Here is a 24,921-nt window from a genome sequence, read left to right on the forward strand (position 1 = left end):
TAATAAAAATAAATCAATCAGAGGAATGACATCGAGTATTTCCATAAGCCGTATTTTCTTGGTTTCCCCCGCTTCATGGCAATTGTGGAATCCACAAACTTCCAAAACGTCTTGATTCATTGTTCCAAATGTTAATACAAAGAATGAATGAACGAGGACAATTCGCCGTTAACAATTCAGTGTAGACGAATAACGATGAGCCGAGAGTGTAAACTGTGCCTTAAAGAATTACTAGCTCAGCGTTCTGTCGTCATTCCACAGTCAATATTTGAGATGAACTTTTGCCCAATTACCTTTGCAAGTTAAACCGTCTTAATTTATAAGTATTGATTCGTGCCGTGCCGACTTTAATTAGTTTCCAGTTTTGAGACACTCGCCTCATTTATTATCTGTTAGATTTGTTGCTACAGTTAAATTGTACACAGTAATTTAGGCGGAATATATTATTTGTGAAATGAGATGTATGATTATTTATATTTTGAACGATTGAACAGCGCGTATTCAATTAATTGTTGTGTTTTGTATTATCTGATATATGATTACGAGAAGTTGATTAAGCATATATCCAAAATATTTGAGAAAAACTCGTAGTCTGAAATCCCCCAATTTGTAAGGAAGTACGGCGTCGCCATGCCACCGCATTACCAAATAAAATTTAACAAACAAACCGGTTTACGGAAAGTTCAAAGTATTTTATACCGACTCGAGCACGCTCAATTTTGCACCGGGCGAAGTCATCAAAAAACTATTAAGCTGCAACTTTAACACATGTGCACTTTTCTAAAAGTGCATTATCACAAAAAAAAAAAACAAGATTAGTGCAAGCTACGATGCATAAGTTTACTCATTAAACACCAATTTCCCCAAACGTCAGAAGAGCAAAATATGAAAAATTTGTTGTTCGCAGTTCGCTAGCTGGAAGGCGAAGTTTATGAAGAATACTTTGAATAATGCCACGAGAGCACTTTCTTAAGTTACGCTTCTTATTCAACTAAAACAGTTTATATTTCAAACACTATTCCTGCGCCTGTCAACTTAATTTACCCTGTTGATTCAATTTTCGTCCACGAGTCCCATATTTCAGTAGTCGTGGAGATTTCAATTCATACATATTTGAATAAATAAATATGCATGAAACCAATTTATAGAGGCCGCCTGAGTCGGCCGCCGGCTGAGCGGTACAATATCAGTGCCCTCATTAGATGTATCCCGCTGCTACGGCGTAGTCGCCTACGAGTTTTGCTACGGAAGCGCCACGTAGACCGCTACGATACAGCTTTGTCGTTTATTGTCTCATATTCGCGGCGCGCCCGCCCTTATTATGTGGTTTGTTTTGTAATATCCCACTTTTTTCATTTATAATTCACGCTGGTTTGCTGCAAAATTTATATTGTATTGAAAGGCAAATAAAAGCTTGTTCAAAAGCACAATGGACATTAAATTGTGAATATTAAATGGGTTTTGTAACGGATTATAGCCGCAGGTATAAGTGCTGAGTGCTGAAAATATCGAAAAATATGAAAATTTAATGTAATGTCCAATAATAATCTGTTGGACTAGTTTTATTTATGTATTTACCGAATTGATGGAGATGGGATGGGGGGAGGCTTAAAAGTTGCATTTAAATGTAATACAAAATTAATGGGTAGAAACTGTAATTAAAATACAATATAAGTATTAATTTCCCAAATAATGATTCATATCATCTCCGAAAGCAATGATATTAATAGCCCACAATCACTGCATCATATATTCACTAGTTACCAACAGAAAAATGTCGATGCCATTTTTGCGTACTTTGATCTGCTCTAAACACGACATGGTATCACTACGCCACGGCACGACCAATTTGCCATCAAAGGCACAAACCATTCACACATAGCGCCACGTACAAACATGTTTCATTTCATGTCAATTCCATGGATTTGATAACTGCGCTCCTCTGCTTTAGGGTGTGCGCAGACAATGGATTTGTAGGCTCGAAAGTTGGGTCCGATTTGCATTGAAGTACTAAAAAACTTTGTTGTTGAAATTAGTTAAATGGTGATGAGAATACTCATTTGATTATTAATTAATAATCAAATTGCATCACAAGAAACGAGAACAAAAAAGACTAGCAGAAGCACATTAAATAACATGTTTCTCGATTTGACTATATTAACAGAAATAGTTATTTATTAATTAGACTGATATAATTGGAACGGGTTTCCCTTTAGTCTTATTATTATAGGCATACAAATTTGTGTTAATAAATGTTGAGGTTAATTAAATAATTAGTGCAAACCCATATTTGGTGACAAATAGTTTAGTAAGATATTTGTGCCTTTTATTCTTTGCAGTTTTGTAAATTGGATCTAAAAATATCAAAACTGTAGTGTGTAACCTACTTTACATACCCTTTCTGCCTGCATGTATGATTTGCCTCGAATATAATGCCACATTCAGCCTGTCCCGCACATAATCTTTCACTTTGTCGTTGCAAATCACTTTAATGACGTCTGTTGTCATGTTAACTGTGTTATTATGTGGCGTAAGCTAAATGTGTTTTATTTTTATATCATTATTTTTCTTGTTCAGTGTGTTAGGAAGCTTTCGTTGCGTACTTAGTGTAGTTAGATAACTTTGAGGGAAATATTACAAGTCCCGATGTTAAAAATGGGGCGCTTTTACCCTTTCTCTTCGTTCATACACTATTCACAAGACCTATAAGCATAAATAATAAGGATAAGGAGACACCTTTTTCATGGGAAATCATCAAATGACCTCTCCCTCTGTGGGTGCAGCGTGGAGGGGATGTCAGACTCTTACCGTCCTACAACAAAAACTTTTAAACGTCTGTTGAACACTTGTCTTTAAAACATGTCAGATTATGACGTTGAAATAAGGTCCGTTTTGCAGTCACACTTTTTTAGGCGAGTTTTCAATAGATGTTTAAGTTTTTGTAGTAAGGCTGCTGCTGACTAAAACTCACTATGTTTCTTTAAGAATAGGCCTTTGCTCAGTTCTGGGACGGTAAATAAACAAATGAAGAATAGGTAAACAAAATGAGTTAATAATTCTATTGTAAAAAAATAAACTGTCCTACAACTAGAAACAAAATTATTTACAGTTGAACTTAAAAACTCTTTTGTCATACGCTTACTGGTTTCTATTGAAGCTAAGTATTAAGTAGACGGGAATTAAATCTGATGCTTGTTATGTAAGTTGTTACCGAGAGTTATGAAGTTATAACTAATACCTGTTTGTAAGTACTAAGTAAGTAAAGTAAGAAATATGTTACGGCTCGCACAAGTATGTTTGACGAGTTTTTCTCCGATGCAGTTTGAAAATTGTTTATTTATTTGAATGGAGCACGGCACGGATATCGTTTTATTAGTTTATCAAGTTGATTATTGAATGTGTATCTGAAAACAAAAAGTTTGTTAGAAATATTAGTTGGTATACCATCAATTTTAACTTTAGTTAAAAGCCTCTTGGCATGACTAAAAACTCGAGAATATCAATACTTTTTAAATATTTGATATAATTAATCTTCAAGGATCACGTTTTTGTAACCAGGCTGGTATGCAATGGCGGAATATATTTAAAGAAGCTACACTTTCACGTTGTATCATATGAGAGTTTTCTATATTTTAACCACTGCCAGCAGCCCTTTATAGTTCATTATATCCCTTATTCTTTATAATATTATCTAAATAATAGGTATAACACGAGTTCAATACATATAAAAGGAATAATAAAGAAAATGTTAAAACTGGGATAGTCCCAGCCGAATTTTCACGAAGGTGATGGCAAGCAAACGAACAATTCCAACTATATCTCTAAAACGCTTTGAACAAAGCTAAACATCTTTATTAATTACTGTAGTTTCTGTCTGAGCTGGAGAATAACGCCACAATTACCGAACTTGGACAATAGACCGATTGCTTTAAAATGTAATAATGCTCACAGAATTTATACAATCAGTCTTTGACTTTGACCGTGTGTAATTACAAAAAAGAGGCATTTTTATATACCTAGTTAGTGTCTACAACAAGTAATACACGAAAATGATGTGTACACATGGTATCAGTAGGCATCTTCTCCGTTTTATTACATTGTTTTTTCAGTCGGTAACAAAAATATTTCTCACACTTAAAGTGAGCATGTCATACCACCATTTCAAGACCACCACTACACATTTCAGTGCATGTAATTGATATCCATTACTGAAAGCGGTCGCGCCAAAACCAACCTGACGTTTAACATATTATTTCTATACGCTGAACTGCCACCTCTAGCGAATACCTTTAAAACTTGCATGCAATGTAAATTTTCCAAAGCTAACATATTGAACGAGACAGTTAAGAAAATATGGAGAAAGTCATAAAGAAGAGCCGCACTTTAACAATATGTTTTAAGAAACTATGAATTTTTCAAGTAACTGGTCTCGTCTGTTTATTTTGAAGATTCATAGCATGGGTTTCAGTAAGTTATTTACTGCATCAAAGATGAAATATTGGTCTGGTAGTCAATGAGTATGATATTAGGAAGAGTTACGGTGTTTTTCTTTAAGGATACTGGCAGTAGTTGTTCACATTTAGATTTGTGATAAGTAAATGAACTAAACTAGGTCATTACACTAAATCCACCTTGCATTACATGCTTATATCAGTTTTTCGGATTAATATAAAAAAACTAAACTCAATAATAAGCCTAACTCAAGTTGAGTAACTAAACCGATACCCAGTCGCAGTAACGGATGAAGTTACACGTGAGTGCATCGAAGGTTCGAGAACTTTTTTCGTGCAGCCCAGAGAAGGTTTACATCACATTTCATATAAACCAACCAACAACTTTTAAACTGTCTGAAGCCGCAAATACCTGTAGGTACTTGTATATTCACGAAGTTATACGTTACTTGGTAATACTTCCCACTTGATATAAAATAAAATGTATTGCATCTTAAATAAATGAGCCGGTATTTACTTCAGTTCTAGAAGAAGGATCAATAAAGACTAACTGTAATGGATACAGAGTGAAGCTTCGTGTTATTTTGCAAAAGTGAGTGTTTGAGCTATCTTTTATTGGTTTTAGCTTACTTCGTGAAATTACTTTGGTAAATCTGTAGATTGTAAAAATTCAACACGTGATCTTAATTTTTCAATTAATTATTAAATCGAAAGAAAGTGAAAAAGGAATAACTAAGTACACAGATAGATTTATTACTGAACTATTTTCACCCGTGTCCCGAGAAAGTAATATACCCTTAAGTCTTCCTTGATAAATTATCGATAGATCGAAAATCGATATATTACTTAATTGAAATTGGAATATCGAGTAGTTTTTCAAATAAATAAGCTCTTCTTTATAATATTAGTACCTATAGATTTGTATAGATGTAACCTTGAAGCCGATACAACAAACAAATTGACTGGTATAATTAAGTACGCCAAATACTTGTAGCAAGTTCAGACCTAAGGCGATAGATAAGACGGGACTTAACGAATCCCAAGTCTAAGTAAGCGATGAAATATGAGACTTAGAACTTAACGGAGTCCAGTCAATTGTTCAGGAATCGAGAACTTGATGTAGTTTTAAAGAGCTTGTTATCCATATTTTGCTTGTGGTATAAAAATATGGGTTTAAATAGATAATGGTACCTAATTAATAAACTAACGTTCAATAGCTTAATTATCTTTTTATGTTGGTACTTCGTCCGAAATAAATTTTCGAGTTCGTATTTGAAGAATGAATAATATTTTTTAGTTCGAATCATTCAAATTGCGTTTTAATAACGCTTTTAAATAACTTTCACGCTAGCTTTAACGCACAACTTTTACTAGTTTAACCCTTCAGCACCAAATTATAAAATTAGCCACTAAAAATTCTGAAACATTTCATAAAAAGTTTAATTTACGAAACTTTGCTTCAAACCAACTAGAATATTCTATAAAGCAAATCTAATTACCAAAGGCACATAACAAGCGAGACAGCGAAAGCTATTACAAAAGACATTTAAATAAAACCATTATTGCACCTAAACCTTTAGAAAACCTTCATAAAGTGTAACAATGAGAAGAATTACAAAAAAGGGGGTTCGTTTCAATGTAAATGATACTGCCGGTACATCAGATCTGTCTAATAAGGAGGGACGGTGGTGAAGAAAAAACCTGAATATTAGTGTTGTTCTAAATAACAGGGCTTTATCTAAGGAACAATATAAACGTCACGGCAACGCAATAAGCGTTTACTGCTTAATGGCCGCCCGTCCGTCATCTCCCGAGCCTCGCCTTTGTCGATATCGATATTTATATTTATCGACCAACTGAAACACTGTTCAGTGTTCACGTTCGTCTTGTCGGCTGTTTGAAGTCAGGCTGAAGATACTAATAAAATGTAACCGCGGTGCCTTGAAGTAGGATGCTTTAAGCAGTTTTCGAGTTAATTTTGGTAAACCTACTGTAACGGATAAGAAGAATATCCGCTTCATACAATATTTTATGGAAACATTAAAATTGCTTTATGTATGTATGATAAGTAGGTAGGTACTATTGATGGTTATTAATATTCCTGACATGAATCTGTTTCAGAACATAAACAGTCTTAGACGCAACCTTCACTGTATAGGCTAGACCTACGAGAACTATTTTAGTAACCGTATTCATAATTAATATCTTCAACATTTAGTTTAGGTGAAGGTCTGTTTTAGGTAAGGAGGAAACAAAATATATTATGAAAAAAAATTGCCATATCAATAATGGGCGAAAATTAATCACGAACAGCGCATTTAGCGCGCCGTATAGGATAAAGGATAAAGCAATATGGCACTCCTTTGTACTAAAATAGCTTTCACCAATCTGCCATACAACGCATAGAATATCAAACATTATCCGTTAATTGGCAGTCCAAATGAAGCTCGTAATTAAGAGTGGACGTCATCATGAAAGTAACACAAACTCGAAATAAATGTCCATATTTCCAACATTACCTGTTTTGTAACTCAAATATTATAGTTCGCGTTCTCTTTGGCAATCAATTCGATTGGTTAATCAAAGAGCACAGAGTAAATAATATATTTGCACATGCGGCTTTTTAATACACGGTTTCCGTATATTAAACGTGCATCCAGTTTTTGCTTCGTGCAAAATAAATACAACGGTAAAACGATACCGTGATGTGCCTGTTATTTTTTAAGTTATTTCTACCGACGAATGGGTTTCATTTGTTTTCAAATAGTTATTTTATAACGGAGAGCATCTCAATTACATTTACAGTTTTTCCGGAACAACAGCAATGTTTTTTTAGACGTGCAATATTGAAATTGCAATATTTATTCTGGGTGAAATAAAACTAGGTTGTTTGTAGACGGGGTTTTTTCACTTGTCATGTATTTTTCGTACAATGAAAATAGTGTGTTCATTCCAAATTGTATTAATTGAAAATCTGGTTTGATGTTTTTCTTGTATTCGAACAAGGCTTTCAAAACATTTATTCAGTAGTACGAACATTTTAGAGCCAGTAAACGACGATTTCCAAAAAGAGGAAACAGGATAACTTTCTTTTTCAATTCGAGCTTATTTCATCGTGTCTTTTGATAGAGTATATTACAAAAATCTTAAGAACATTGCAATGAAAAGACCGAGCGGACCGAATTTTTAACAATCGATTTAATCTTTCTTATCATGGATTCCATCCTGATGTTTTTCTATCTACATAAGAAATGTTTTATCCCATCCCTATAATGTCTTAGGCAGGGCGCAAACGTGGACACTATTGTATTTTGTGGCAGAAACAAGCAACTGAATGAATGTGGTGTTTTTTTTTAATCCATATGACATTATACACCCCCTTCGAATACTTGCGTATTTTTTTTAATACCTAGATTCATTTCACGATTGACAAAAACAAACTTCGTCTGACCTGCGACACAGAAACTATCTGTAACCAAAGACCAGTAGCAAACAGTAGTATGGGAATCAACAGAATTCGCACTACGGCATATCACCCGCAGTCGAAAATGCAACTGACCAATGAGTGAACTGCACCCATCTTGCTCTGGCGTGTGCGCAACGTATAGCGCCGTCTGCTCGCACACTATTAATATGTCGGTGCGCCGGTGCGCAATTCAAATTGCCCGAGGCAATACCGGTTCGCGACATCACAGCTGACGTCATCGCGCAGGTGTTATAATGACAACACGCCGATCGAGTGGACAACGGAAGCAGAGCAAGCCTTTGAGAAGTGCCGTCGAAGCATCACAGAGGCTACCATACTCTCACATCCAGTTCATGGAAGTGCCCTCGCCATTATGACAGATGCTTCAGATTACAGCCTTGGGGCTGTGCTGCAACAAAAAGTGAACAAAGTGTGGAAGCCACTAGCATTTTATTCGAAGGCGATGAGCGAAACACAGCGCCGATACAGTGTATACGATCGCGAGCTGCTAGCCATGTATACAGCTGTAAAACACTTTCGCCGATTAATAGAGGGCTGCGACGTCGAAATATATACAGATCACGTCGGGGTCACCAATTGTTGGATTAGCGAGTAAGGTGCAGAAATTAAAGCCACGGTATTTAGTCAATAAAAGAGTTATCCTCAAAATACCGTGGCTTTAATTTCTGCACCTTACTCGCTAATCCAACAGTAGTAAACGGGCAACTGTGTGCGATCACCGCTACGGAACATACATAGGTAGCCACTGTTACGTTTGTGCAGCGCCTTAAAGACATTCAATTAAATGGTATATGTCATCTCAGGCCTGTTGCTGCCCAGGGAATTGCCCATCGCATGCAACGTACGTATTGACAGTCCAATTTATAAGCATTAATTGTAATACACTCCATTTGTGGTTGCCAACGTGGACGTCAAAGGAGGACCACTGAGCTGACCTGAAATTATGTAATTTCCGAGCAGCTCGCCCTCCTAATTGCTAACTATCTAATCTTATGATTAGCTGGCTAGCTTTGAACGGATTGTTGGCTTAGAAGGGTAAGCAGAGATGTAGGCCGTTTATCTTGTATGCATGATGTCGGGCCGTATCACTTTAATTATGTAGAACTGTTGTTAAAGTACACAATGTACTTTAATATGCACAAGGGTATGTTTAACAAAGGCATACAAAATAACCAGCAATTTTTCTTTCTCTGTTTTTGTTTTGCTAATGTGAAGAACAGCGCAATCGGTTGTTCAATCTCAATCTTCCTTTTTCTCGGAATGAAAACCGAAATTTTTATCCGAAAACGATTCAAGTTTAACGAGTAGCGGGACAGTCAATTCCTGCCTAACTACTAGCCGTACAAACTCCAGTTTATTCCAATCGTACGCCACTAAGCTCAGTCGTTCATAGTGACCTATCGTTAACTTTAATCCTGTTGTTAGTCCAGCCGTTATGTCTTATTTGTAACACGTACCGCGGCTTTATTTTTCCATGCCTTCTATAACGCGGATAAAAGTTTTCTAATAAAGGGCTCTCCCAATAGGTAAGTTTGTGTCGTTCCCTCTTATTGCCTACAGGTGACAATTGATGGCGATAGCTCTTTTTAACTGACTTCGTCGTGAAAGTTTTTTCTAACGTAACAACACTTAACGAGAGAATGTTGCGTTATTATTTTATGTGGGGAACATTTTGTGGACAGCTTACTGTTCTTCAGATCAATGGTTCCGTTGACCGGTGTAACGAAGAAGATTATGGCTTTGTGATTCTACTTGTACTGTGTTTTGTTTGGAAGTATAAAGGAATCTTCGGCAAAGCTTATGCTTAACGTCATGTAAGCCAGTGAGGGGAAGTTATGTTCAGATAACCAACTATTTTTCCTGAAAGTTAAATATTTGGAATATGACAACCATGGATATGAATAAACAATACATTATATGTTTATGAGTTGTGTGACTTAATATTTTCCTTTTATTAAATCGTGTTTTTTTGTCTTGGTTAACAAAAGGAAATGTAAGACTAGAAAAGCAGTGATAAAAGTTGCTTACAACATCCAATGTAGTCATTTCTCTTAATATACATCTGGTTATCTATAATCCTTTGATAGGAGCCTAATTATTTCTGTCCACCAGCCGACAGTTAACATGCTAAACTAACATACGTTCGACTAAAACACTGACGTAACATGATAGCCGTATTAGTTAAACGCCTGAATACACGACATAAATCAAAACTATCCAATCCTCGCTCGTCATTTTATAAATGGCGGTAATCCATTTCTGTTTTGATTCTAATAGTTTGGTAACATGTCGGGTAAAAAGAGCAATATATAACGTTTTAGGGGTGTTATCGCTAGTTAAAAGGGCGAGGTAATATATAAATTAATTTTTAACACCACGCTCACTGTAATTGGGGTTTCGCGTGTCAGTAACGTTCCACGCACAATTCGTACGCGCCTTTTTCGAGGGCCGAGGCACCCGCCGGCTCGAGTGTTGTGAATTGGGACAAAACAAATGAATGTTTCCGACTATATTACTGTCGGTGCCAATTAAAATTTTCGTTTTTTGTCAGCCACCGTCGCGGAAAAATGCTTTATTACCCGTATTGTGACGTGAAAGTTATACAATGCGCCGTATGAACCCCTTGTCGATAATATAACCTGGTTCGTTTGTAAGTGTTTCAAAACTTTTGTTTTGATATTTTCGTGTGTCTGGGATTATTTATTTCGTTTTGATAACTCATGCGGGGACTGAATTAAATAAAATTACAATTCTATTTTCTATCCCATATTTTTTCGTATTATCCACCAATAATTACGTAGCCTGTCAAACATGCCGTAGTGTTGCGGTTCGGATGCAACTCATCGGGCAAGACATCCAGTAATTCTAAGTAGAACCGGCGCGGACGGCGCGTTTCCGACCGCCGGAATGACTTAATCCCCCACTGTTTAACTACAAAGATTGCCACCGATAAAATGCTTTGCTCGGTTTATCGGTTAACCGATATATTATTAGTATTTCCGTGGTGTTTCCACTTAAAAAAAACATCATAAGTTACTACTATTACAGCGGTATTTTTAAATAAAATGTATAAAAAAGTGCTGGTATGAAGCTATTTTTAGAGGCAGCATTTATCCTTTAAACAAAGCAATATCTGGCGGCAAACAATCTTGAAAAAAATGCTTGTCACGCTTCAATCCCGCTTTCACCGTTCCGGGCCGTTCGGGAAGTGTTCCGGCAATTGTGACTAAAACCTGCTCAGACTTGCCGGGTCAAGACGACTTAATCCCGCCCTGATTAAGAACTCCGTCGCAAGATTGTCCACGATAAATATTTCATAAAAACTTGCTCACTCGATACCCGGGACGACCGGAATCTATGAAAAATTGCATCTTTTTATTCCGCACTGAATAAACACTAAACTAACGTACAAAAATATTTTCCCTAAAAAAATATAGGAAGCTTTTATAAATGGAAACATGTACAGTACATATGTTCTAAATGAAAATCTTTTTCAGCATAAAATTGGTGTAGTTACTCGTAAATGGAAATATTGTTTTGTTTTTGTGCGTTTGGCTAAAAATATGTAACGGGTAACATGAAAACGGAATATAATACCTTACAGAAGTAGCTAAAGTGAGGTTTACATACATCCTGTGAGAGTACCTATAGGTACCTTTCTACACTCACTAAATTCAACAGTTCTTGTTCCCACCAAGTTTTAAATTTTTAATGTAACAACTTCTTCAAAAGTTTCCTTAGTAGGAAAATTGTGTTGTCGTATCCATAATACGCTTTGCTAAAATCATATATTTTGCTGGAACCCTTGTTTTACTAATTTAAATTCTTTGAAGAGTTACCTCTCGTGGGTTGTACGTGAGTTGCTCCTGTGCTGAAAATTCAGGATAAACGTTGTGTTTGTCTTCTAGCCTTACTTACATACTACAATACATAGGTATTGTAACTGTTGTGTGTGCATTTTCGTCATCAAAGGTTTTGTTAATTTAATTTGGCAATCCAAAAAGAATAAGACACTTTTGAAACTGATATAGACTGGCTGCTGAGGTGATGTCAAAAAGAATTTAATGCTCCGTAGAGACACAGCAATATTTTATGGTTCTAATGACGTTATTGCAAAGCAGTCTGATACATTAGTATATTAAGTAAAGACATTAGTTTTCATAAATTGTGCTTAAGAAATGTAAATTAAGTCACAACGTATTAAATGAAGGTAATATTTATAGAAATATTTAAATTAATTGACTTTAGTTTCAGCTTTTATAGTAACAAATTGAAAGTAGAAGGTTATAAATTTTTCTTACTGAAGAATTAAAAAAAATACTCATGTATGAATATGCAGCAGAAATATGTAGTTTTATTAAAATAAGTATTATTTCGTTCTTTCAATATGACTTTAAGTAGGTGTAGTATGATACATAATAATTGGTAAATAATATATTATTCTACATGACACAAAGAACATACCTACTTTAATAAAAATCAAAGGAAAACCCAAAAAGCTTTGTTCGAAATATTTTAATGCCTTAAAATCCTATATAAATACCTGCACATACGGGGAATTCTCAGAAACTTAATTTAAATATTTTGTTTGTACGAAAAACTATACAGGTTTTTACTTATTTATTTTACATTATATTTATGTTGTATTAAATTCCAGTTTAAAAATATCATGGAAAGGCGGAAAATTTTACTACGGCAGTTAGAAATAAATCTATAGTGCTATACTCTTACTTACATAAAGAAGTAAAGTGCAATTGTACTCATCCATGTATTTTTGTATTATCCTTTATTGTTTTTATTCTAATTGTGTACAACAAAAATATTCCCTTCTAAAGCAATTTTATTAGAGCATTTATTTTATTTAACTGACACCTCTATTTCATTCCTAACTCTACGGGAACTCCATGGCAACAGAACGGCTGGTCGTGATTGGTCGATCTTACAAAAAGACTGACCAATCAGGGAGAGCTTTCGGACAGTTGACAATTTGACAATTTCTCATCGATAGATTATAATATAGCGAAAAATAATGCGTTAAATTGCAATCAGATGTTACGGTTCACAATCATTCGACAGTTTACAATCTCTCGAGATAGATTGTAATCTAACGATGTTTGTAATCTTACGGTGACATATATATTCAGAACATCGAAATTCTAGTGTTTCTCGTAGAACCTCTGCCTTACTGACTTCTGCAGCGAGTAACATGGCTATTTAGTCTAGTCATCTTTGATCTAGGTTTGAGTGTAGTTTCGAAAATATTAAACAAATGCTATCGTTCTGAATTAGTCGTTTTTCGATATCGAAATTTTTGCAAGAAGCAATAAAATAATTAAAGTTAATTCTGCTTCTGAAAACATGTTACATTTATGACTGAAAATTCTTACTCACAAATTATTCATACGATTTACATTTTGCAAAGGTATCATTATCAACCTGCATTTATAATATGCTTTTAACTTGGGATTCTCAAAACCAATTAATTTACAGCAAATAGCAATCGTAAGTATTTAACGAGGAAATAAATACGTATTAATTTAAAAATACAATACAGACTCAGATATTAATTAATCTGGTCAATTAAAATATTAATTATGCTTTGTTTTAATGGAAAAGCTACGTCGGTTACAAGCTGGTTCAGAATTTAATTGAAAATAACTCTAACATAAACCTGCTATGTAGGAAACTAGTAAATGCAGTTATCTATGGCTAACATAGTAATTTGCACGCTCCGATTTTTTTTGCAAAAAACGCTGAAAAATGTATATAAAGAAATAAGTTCAAAGTTTCGTATCGCTTTTTTACGCATATGTATGTACTACTAAAAATATACTGCGGAAAGTACAAAAAAAGTTCTTAATTTCGTCTATAAGGAAATGATGAATATGCTAGTGGCTACCTCCCAATACTCGAAACAAGATGGCCAAAAAAGCAATTAAAGAAGCAACCAATTGAAAGAGCAAACCCTAACGCAATGACACTCAAACAAGTATACCGGGAATTAAAATGAAAAAAATCAGATTACTCGGTACCGTTGCTTAACTTTTTTAAAGGAATATCCGATCAAACGCCGATGCAAACTAATTCCGATGAGCAAACTCGAAACTCGCTTAAAAGGAAAAAAGTAGAATCCCGTGCTTCCGCATCGAGCAACTAAATTGGTTAGCTATTACACTGTCGATTTAGCGTGATGTCGTTTATCTCTCAAAGAGTACTCACTGCCTCTAAAACTTCATATTTTACTGTGACTACAAAATTATGCCGAAGGCGAGAGCTATTTGCGATAGTCGGTATTACCATAAAACCTGGATTCCGAAAAATCGTATTCAAATTGAACAGATTGATCATCAGCTTATGTGTTTCATCCCTTATAGTTGTATGCTAACATATGTTATAGGTTTCATGTTACTCAAACCGTGATCATTTATCGTCATTATGTACTTAAGTCAAGTAATATTCTTACTGAAATTAGAAAGCTTACTTATATTAAAATACACTCGTGCATAAATGTGAAATAACTAAAACACCACTTATTCAAAGTTAGTGCGTACTGCATCTGAGATTCAAATAAAATTAATTCTCCTAAACTGTTGTGACAGCTGGGACAAGCATTTCGTTTTCATAACTCTATGTAAACATTAAAGTTGATTAGTTTACTTACTAACGTGTCGAATTAATTTTCAGGACCCGCTATTATCCTGAACTGCGCTGGAAGCCAGTAGAAAGAAACTTTGATAGAATAGTGTAAATAAAATTAAAGTGCCTAAAGTATAAGTGCGCGTTCGGACGTGGCGTCTTCCTGCGCAAGCGACAGACGGTCGCATTACGTGAAATGGTCAAGGTAATACCAAAAATATATATGAATTATTCACCGCTCTCAATTTACGCCACGCTAACCCTTTCGTGTGTTTGGGGCTTCACTTTGTAAATACATTTCTAAATCACTCACTCACTGCCCGCAAAACAAAATCAAATAATACGGTTTAGGTACGTAGAATGTATGAATTTTTGTTTAGAATTTCAAATTGTGTGTCGCACTTTTTTACCCACTTTTTAAGGCCGACCTTCCACATCTTTGCGTAGCGATAGCGACGAGCATGCGTTCGTTAACAAAACAGATAAAGAACGACATAATATTGTTAAAATCAGAGCTTCAGCATCAGTTAGTTAATATTATTTCACTAAATTGTCGATGAGTTATCGATAACCTAAGCTCAAATCTCTAAGCTTGTTATTTGCCTTGTACCATTTTCCGTACATGTAAGTAACAAACACAACTGGAACGCAAAATGCTTACCACCAACACAGCACTTTTCGAATATCCATATACAAAATTACACAAAAGTACGGCATTCTCGTTCGCTTACGTTACGCTAAACTCTGTGTGTAGTCAGTTTTCTCGATGTTTAACATTTCACATAACATACATTGTGTTCTGCCTAGTTTTGTTCAAGTTTCAGTAAATATTTCAATTCTCTGATTGTTCTGCTCCGGTATTTGCCAACTGTAGAACACTAGCTGTTTCATTTTTCCCCTTTTGTTACCTCGTTGTCGAATATGGAATGTTATTTCAAAGTACTAATTAACTTCATATTTTACTTATTTATTGTTTTAATACTAAATGTGCCACGTGTTGTGATTGTTTTGTTATAATAACATAAAATATAAACAAGCTTTGAAATTAACTGGACGTTTGTGATTTTATTTATTGACGAATGTGAATGAAATAGCGGTTCACCATGTTTATTCTTTTTTAATTTAATCAAGTTAAGAGCAGGAAAGCAACGTTGGAGTCGCTTTGACATTTGCAACGTTTCGGTGACCGAGAATTTCAATCATTGTTAATAACATTGAGATATTTTCGTGAGTATTAAATATTTGGGAGGTCCGGGATCGTATATCGGGTGGTTATGTAGAGTACATTTTCATATTAAATGAACATTTTGTGGCGAGTATTGTTATCCGGCCCGATATTAATTCTGCACTATGTAAAGCTCATTACAAATGAGGTTGGTCGACGTGCGGTTTGTTTTGTGTCTTATTTTAATCCGCTGTGTTTGACAGGTTTAATTTAATGTGGTCGCCAAATAATTTTACTAACAGTGTAAGTTTTATTAATATTTACTTTCTGGTTGATTATACGCTGTAATGTGTGTTGAATTAGGTCAGTGTAATTGACGGTTTGTGCAAAGTAATTGGCACATTGCGGATTTCGGGGAACGGGTACGTGAATATTAACGTAGACTGTGATTTGCATATTGTCATTTGACTTGTTAACATACACATTTATGAGATACTATCTTTTGCGCACAGTTTTATCTATAATAAATTCAGTATTATAACTGCCGCAGCAAGTACGAAATACAGAAATAAATAACTCAATAACCAAGAGGTCGAAGAGACGTGAACCATCTGTGCTACAAAAAGAATAGCAATTAAAACATTGCGAGCACACGGCAATACAATTCAAACAAAAGATTTATATTCAAAAGTAACACATCATTGGCTGTTCCGATTTTTTTCTCGGGCGCCACCCCTCACTCCCCCTTCTTCCACCTCGTATCACTTCTCGCAAACGCGTTCTTTATCCAATTATCCGAAGATAAATCTCACCTGCGACTGCAAAGGAAATACGTAGGAAAACGTTGTGTTAGGGGAAAGTTATATTTTCACAAATCCAAGCTTTTTTTCTCAACGCTCGACTTACAGCGGCCGCGTCACGTCCCGTTTGTTCCAGCTTTTGTTTTGAATTTAATTATCGTTACGTGTTCATCTCTGATATGCAGTCATGGATTCAATTGTAAACAAACCGTGTTTTGTAAACACGCCGACGATTGTATGTATGAGTATTCAGTTTATTCTTATCGGTATTCGCTGTCATAAAGATTTTTCAAATAAACACAACCCACAAAATAAGTTACCATGAACGGCTTACATTATTCCAGAAATACACGGTTCAAACAAACCCATTTCAGAATTATCAAAGGTTTTTCCAACACCTTTCTAAAACCTGGATTAATTCCGGGCTTCTAACCCGTTAGTAGGTCAAAGCTTTGCTCGGAACTTTGGCTTTACTTCAAAACAAACCATAATCTGGGAAAAATCAATATCATCCTTTAAACAATATAAGGAAATGCAAGGAGATATAAATAATGACTTCGCTAATTACCTATTAATCAGGGAGGCAATACCTTTCGGCCTCTTTTGTTTATGAGCAGATCGTTTTTCATCAACAATTTTGACGACAATCTTTAATCATTATCAAGACTTGTTACCAACATTAGAATCTATATCTAACTTATATTGTGAACGAAATTACAGAAATATTTGAGGTAGCAATATAGGTGAATTGCGTTTGTTTGAATGTGTTCCGTATCTTTATAGGTAAGAATAATAATAGAGATTAATTTTTTTGACATGTCCTCATCACTTATTAGTACGCCTACAAAATTAAGACATACCAGTTTGTCACTTCCAAATCGCATCCTCCACGACAAGACAATAACGCAATGTCTTAGAAAATTCACAGTATTATCGTAAACCGTCTTCGGTGAAGCGAACCGATTAAATTTCATATGCTTCCGCGATTCGGCAAATTAGATCGGCACTCGAAACGGTCAAAAGTCGACACCGGGCCCTCCAAGATGATATGACGCTATCCGTCCTCTTTACAATCACGAGGAAATTTAAAAAGTAAGCCAAACGAGTAATCTGTTTGTACGCGTTGGTTCTGTACTTGAAAATGGTATTAAGATTGATAGTATTTGTATAAGTTAAAACGATTCCTTAATTTAGAATTTAGGTTTTGGTTATTGACATTTTCATCAGCGGGTCACCAACGACGTAAATTATTTATAAGGGACGGAAGGGAAAGGTAGAACTTCGCCTGTTATGACTATTTGTGAAAATTATGTTTAGTTTTTATGTAAAAATACTAACGAAAAATGTGTGAAAGATATCGATTTAAAAACAGAGCATTCACTTAAAAGGCCACACAGAATGTAATATCGTTACATTTGTTTTGTTTGAGAGGTCCACACGGCGTAACCGACAGGTAAATATTGGAGCAAGATTTATAGGGTTCCGGATCACCGCCTACGGTACCCAGAAAACCGGGAAGGAGATTTTCTCCCTTTCCTCGCGGATCGGAAGCAGATCCCATTTCCTTCGACTACATCAAAGTGAGATAGCAATCGGTTTTTTATTCGAATCAGCAATATTTTGAACGACGTCAACTAGTTAGTAGCTTGTGGCCTGATCGGGTTCCTACGATAGGTAAATACTCCGCCGCCGCGACCCTCCCAGACTCAATTTGCATCGAGTCTTATTGGGGAAAACGTTTATGTTTATTACCTGACTACCGGGATTACTTTCTACACTAGCGTTTACACTGATTTTGTAAATTGTGCCAATTAGGTTCCGTGGGTTTGATAAATGTGGGTGAGTATTTAAAATTGAATTGTCGTGTAATTGACTTGCTTATTAAATTTGTTACTACTGTTTGAGATAAAGTTTGAGATAACAAAGGTGCTTTTTCTGATTTATGATGCAAATGATATAAAAGAAACCCATTATATTACCGTGTTGCCAGTCCGTCTATCTGTCACACCTGCTATTTATTTATTAACTCCTGCTATTCTACTTGGGGAGCGCATATCAAGAAGGTCTTATAAAAGCGTAAAATACGAGTAGATAAAGTAACTTTTACACATTAAAATATCATGAAAATGATAACGTACCGAATGTAATTTAATCATATTTTATTGACCAAACATTATTTAACAAATGACGCGTGTAAAAGCATATTTTTTGTCGGCTCTTGTAATTGGACAAGCTGATTGCCGCCCCGAATCGGCCGCCAACAAGTAAATTCAATTGACTTTTAATGACGAATTTTTTTGAATGTCATTAAGGGAATGTCGTGATGGCGTTTCGTGTTGATCAAAAGCATTGTTTAATCAACAACCAGTGTGGATATTACATGGAAATGTATGGACGAGAAAAGATACGAACTTTTCGAGTGTTATTTGTTACTCAGGGTATAATTGCAGACGTCAGTCACACTATGAATTGGTTTACCTGTATTTAACAGAGATGCACAAATTTTGAAAAAAAAAAAAAATTTTATTATTTTCAGTTCGCGCTACATTAAAACAGCGTCCTATACATAATATTTAATTGTACAACTCCTTTCAACACGTCCTACTGAAATTGAAAACAAAATCCGATCAAAATCTGTTCGAATACAAATAAAAAAAAACAAACAAAAAAATCCAATAACTATAAAATATTTCAAACTAGCATCTCACCAGGTAAATAATTATCCGCCAATACCCAAGGGTTCGGTGTAAAGTTTACATTTAAAGGCGCTGTACGCATGCGCGGCGCTCGTCTCGGGTCACTAAGTGATGTATGGGCCCCGGCTTGCCCGCTATGCGCCGGAGCGGAACGACTCACGCGGCCCGCAGGATCAATTTCACTTTTACCTTCGAAATCAAGGAGGGCGTCATTTTTAGTAGAAGGAAGGGTTCATGGGTAGCAAAATTACTTGGAGCTTCTTTAATATGTGATAGGATACCTCTAGGCAAGAGTACTCCATCTCCGGGCGTATCTTTCGTTATATCAGGTGAAAAGATGACCAACTCAAGCATATGCTGTTATAACAGCATTGATTTTCTGAGTTATTATGTACGAAGGACGTTCTCTAAATTTTCAACGTTTATCCGAGTCGTATGCTGAAAATATGGAATTGATTCTATCGCCTTCAGCAAAATTAATCAAGACTATCATAGAATTTAGTAACATATTGCTGGTTTTAAAGAAAGGGTTCAAACAGAAAAAAATATGTAAGTAAATACAATAGTAAAATACTGAGACCTTAATATTTTATTTTCTTTCATACATTATTTTGTACTTTAAAAAGCTTATTTTTCAAGTGTACATAAAATATTTAAGTTTGTAGTTCTATCAACGGTGCCGTCGTAAATTTTATACAGCCGTCTTGAGTTCAATCATAATTCTTGGTTGTGCTAGGTCCATTGATGGCCAGATTTGCATAGTCGTTTAGACATTATTGTAACAGCTGTATACATCGTTTTGAGCTAGTTGAAAGGCTGGTCACACACTTGTGATATGAAGTTGGGTTCTCGATATATTGGTTGTATGTTTTCGTCTGCGAAATGATCATCATACAACTAGTATTTGAATAAAGTATAGCGCAGACAAAAAAAAAATGGTAGTTCTATCAGAATAATTATATTGCATAGTTTTGTCAAAAATGTAGTAGTGTAATAACAAAATATAGGTATTTTATTTATTTCCTTCAAGCTACTTGACAGCTAGAAAATAAAATATAGTGTAAGAATCTCATGTAAATTAGACGTCTATCAAATTATATTCAGAAATCCCTTTACAAAGCCGCAAAGCATAAAAATCTAGCCTACGTTCTAGATATTCTTAAGTAGTTATTAGTACGCGTTGGAGGGAGGAAACTGCCGCTGTATATTGTGAATAGGCTATACAGGGAAATTTATGTTCTACGTAGTCAACCGCGACTTTTATATATACTTAACATAATTTCACACTCGCATACATTGTTTCTCAGGTTCCCCCAACTTTGCACGTACATCCCTATCGTTGCATAATAAGATCATCCTTGACTGCCTTCTGAGCCACTTCTTATGCTAAAATTAAGTACACTCCGTATAAAAAGATTGTCATACAAATATAAAGGATTCACCGTGTTTACTTTCCCTAACGACCACTGATTTGATTTCCTCAATAAACAAGTTTAATTATAAGGTTAACCAGATTTTAACTGATGGTCTTAATGCGGAATTAAATTACTTCTCAGAAGATCCCAAAATTAGTTTGACCTAGACAATGGTGGAGTGAGGGAATGTTCAAATATTTGTAGATTTAGTCAGGCGGCCGTCGTAAACCAGAGATATTGCCTTAGTATTGTCTCAAAGAGATTAGTTTCCTTACGTTTCTGTGTTGCTGGTAATGTTCCGAATCAGCTCTTTATGGGCTATCTGAGATGACGTCCTTTTGATTGTTACTTAGTTGTGATTAGTTACTTCCTTTTAAAAAACTAATTTATTTATGCGTTTAGGTGAAAACAATAAAGTTTATGAGGCAACTTGAAACCTAAATAGAATTACTAAGTGGTGTAATTCCAAACATATGATCAAATAATAGAACAAAGTGACGAGCCGACCGCCATATTATGTGGTCGCAGTGTCACTACAATTAGCGGCTTCAATAATACGAAAGCAAATACACAAAGCTAATTAGCCGGCACGCTGCAGCTCGCCAACATTTCTAAAGCTCAAACATTAGCTCGTACCTTTCTCCTAATTCTATTTTGTGTGCCACTAATTAATTTAGTACGGCGATGGCACGTAACCGCCGCTGGCCACAATTATTTTTGCTATAATCCTTACATTGACTGCGACTTCGTCAAACACCCGCATCGTTATACAAGTTCGCGTTGATTAAAGATATCAGTTTCGTGAACCTTTCATTAGGAATGGCACAAAGGCGAACGCAATTACATCTACGGCGACATCTGGTGGTCTTATCATGAAAGGGCTGCATCTTAAGTTGCCGAATTGGACGGTGAAGTCGTGCTACAGACGGCTGGAGATAAAGATCTCAGATGTGTATTTATGTCTGTACCTGCCTTTGGTTAATGCTCTCGAATTAATGTTTCATTTATTTCGTTAGTGTATCTACGTAGTCTTCGAAGTTTTGAAACTTTTAGGCCTTATTTAAGACTTTTACTTATCTAAGTAATGTTTTAATCATCTACGTAAAGTTAATGAGAAAACAGTGATTAAAAATCTCGAAAATCAAATAAAATTCTGCAGGTTTTTGAGTATATGCAAAGAGACCTTCGCTGAAAAATGAATAAGTTAGTTACATATCTTTATCTTGAATCCGTGTCTCATGTGCCCGGATAGGACTATATTGAATCATGAATATTCATGACATATTTACTTAGCTATGTATATTACGAGTACTAGAGGATCATTGTTCCATACGTAATCACAATTATTGAGCAAATAAGAATTATGATCCTATACAAATATTGGTGAATGGTGGAGCAAATATAGAATTTAGACTCCTAAGCTCAATCCTAACCTACATAACATCGTTCTGTTGATCTTTGACCACGTGTGCTGTCTTGGGTTAACAAGCTTTTAAAAGAGTAACTTATGCAGTATTGCATTAAGTGGACCTTTACCTGGGGTTTTATCTATTCTGCTGTCCCATTGGTGGAGAAAAATTTTTCTATCTATACTAATAATTATCCTTTCTGATGCTGTTTCTTAGAATCGGATAGAATGAGTAAAAGGAACACACAGTAGGCAATCCGCTTTCGAGCCCTGACTATACACAAACGCTGAAATAAAATAAAACACATGTAGAACTAATTTGTGTACCATGCATTTTTATTATCTGTGAAAATGATTAATTGTGTTTGTTACCAGGAAATGCAAAATATTTGTCGACATAGACAATAAAGAGGTGAAACGCTCGATTAGGTTTTTTATTTCTATTGAATAGTTTCCAACAATAGGTTTTATAATTGAAAAGGAATATTTTACTAAATATTTTTCCATCTATTGTTGAATCACGGAGATATTGGATCCTATTATGCTTTTGTTTTGCAGCAAATAAAGTGTACACCGTGTTTAGTTTAGTTTTTTATTATTTTTTGCGTCAATTTTAGAATTTATTGCACGTTATAAAACAGCAGGTGTTATTGGTATTACAATGATAGGCTATTTTCGTACCGAAATATGTAATAATTTTCTAAAAAAATGGGCTTATTAAAAAGCCCAAAAGCAACGAATAAACACAAAAAGATCTTGCTTAAACAAGATCTCTTGAGCTACATTGTGGACGAAATTCTATTAACCGTTTACCAAGTACATTTCATTTAGAGGGTGATCAAATAAATTCGTTGTTTTAAGGATTCGGGTATACAATATTTATTTAATTTTTCATCAGCAGCGTATAATATTAGTAATAATTTAACATTGCTAATGATAAATATTTAAAATTAAATGTAATCTATCATTGTATTACAATTTATTACAACAATAACGTTTTACTCGCTAAATAATACAAAGCAGCTCAACACAGCTCACTCATTAAAATTACTCGAAGCAGACATCGAGATTCAAAACGATAATTTGTACAAAATCAAATTCTGTGTCAAAGCATCGTCTGTTTTGCATTACGTGAAGACAAAGCCTTAATCTTTCCCCCGGAGCGGGATCTCTTGTTTAAATGTTAGTATAAAAGCCCCGTTGTTAGCTCTTGCCACAGCGCAAACAGTGTGTGCTACGCCGAATATTGACGGCGACTCGTTTGCAAAGATAAAGATTTGTTTTTTCTTATAAAGGTACTTGTGTGTATGTATCGTCACGGATTTCTTTAGCATTAAAATTTGTGACGTGATGCGAGAACAGGGCTGGTAAAAGCGTTGTTTTTTGGTGTTAAACGTTATGGGATTTGGCGGGAGTGGCTTCGGGTAAAACAAGTGTCATGTATTGGTTGTGTTTTTGTGATAAATATAGGAGCAAAAACATTCTTAACGATATTTGGGGAAAAATATGTAAACGAAAAAGCTAAATCTGTGTTCGGTGGGGCTAAACTCATACCTATAAATACAAAAAAAAAATACATCCGCAGCGAGGAGTTGTAATTGGTATGTAAAAAATTAGGTATCAACTAAATGATTTCCATAATTTTAAAACAAAATTTATAGAGCAAACAACATCTACGTATCTAAAATCAACCACAATTTCCGCTCCCACTAAATCAAAATACGCATTTTCCGATGGGTATGCAGAATGTAATAATTTTGCAATGAACGTTAAAACTATTTTCAGTGAAAACCACAAAACAGGTAGGACAACAAAATATGCTCATCATATTACTGAAATTTGATAATGAATGCTGCATTTTGATGAATAAATTTTCCCCGGAATTTACAAACCTGTATTTAGATAATTACCTGCTGGTCAAATTAAAAGTCTACAAAAAAGTGGATGAGGCATATCATGCTTTGTATTTGATATTTGAAATAAACTTTATTAAATTATAACTGTCGATACTCGTCATGTTATCAAACACAAAAATAACCAAATCGAACAAATTTTAATTCAATTACGAGTACTTAATTTTTACATTCATTAATATCAATTGTCTAACGTTGTTTGTTGTATGTTCTGTTCATATATTTTATGGTAAATAAATGTGTATTTATTAATGTGCTAACAATGTTTATTTGTGCTGTGTTTTAATCCTGTTATTGCTAACTGTAGGCACTTGTGATGTTTTTGTATGTACGTATAATCTTGGTGTTATTTCCCTTCCTTAGTCTATAAGTAATTGACGATAATTATGATATACGCTTGAAGGAACTGTTTGTATTTCTATTAAAGTAATACTACACCGAATTACACTGCGTGACCGATGCATGAGGGCCAGTTGCTAGGGTCACCAACCTTCTTCCCTAGCGCAGTCACTATAATAATAAACCTGTTCTCGGCTCACGGATTCGTCCGTAAGCTAGCCGCTATTGAATAAAAGCTTCATCATTTATATCTAAATAAATACACACTAAAATACTGCATCCGTAATGTTAGATTTTTAGCAAAACTGAAATAATATTATGGAAACCACATCCTTTACGGTCAAATAACAAAATTGTGTAAATAATACGTATTTGCTCTGGTTATGTTTTCAACTGCATTGCGCTTTGAATTTAGCGTTTTTAAACTTTGTTTTACATTTGTTGCAGGTAAGCAGAACTCCATATTTGTTCAGGTAATGGATGTGGGAGCTATTTAAATATTGCCTACTATTAAACATTGTAAATATTGCGTTGCATCACCGCGAGGAACTTTCTCTGAGCTGTGTCCGGGATGGAGCCTCAAAAGGATTCTAAATACCGTTTGACCACTG

At 35.0% G+C, this 24,921-nt stretch overlaps 1 protein-coding gene across 3 annotated transcripts in view; it reads left to right on the top strand.

Annotated features, from left to right (window-relative positions):
• Positions 1-24,921, top strand: part of LOC110384162 (polypyrimidine tract-binding protein 1) — a 348,419-nt gene that overhangs the window by 144,235 nt on the left and 179,263 nt on the right. The window contains exon 3 of one of the 3 annotated variants that reach the window (XM_049847022.2): positions 14,623-14,779. The exons of the other annotated variants lie outside the window; for them this stretch is intronic. Coding sequence (XP_049702979.1) covers positions 14,771-14,779 — 9 coding nt within the window. The 5' untranslated portion in view covers positions 14,623-14,770. The remainder of the gene's footprint in view (positions 1-14,622; positions 14,780-24,921) is intronic. 3 annotated transcript variants of the gene reach the window in all.

This window comes from Helicoverpa armigera, chromosome 4, assembly GCF_030705265.1.
Source record: "Helicoverpa armigera isolate CAAS_96S chromosome 4, ASM3070526v1, whole genome shotgun sequence".
Lineage (NCBI taxonomy): Eukaryota > Metazoa > Arthropoda > Insecta > Lepidoptera > Noctuidae > Helicoverpa > Helicoverpa armigera.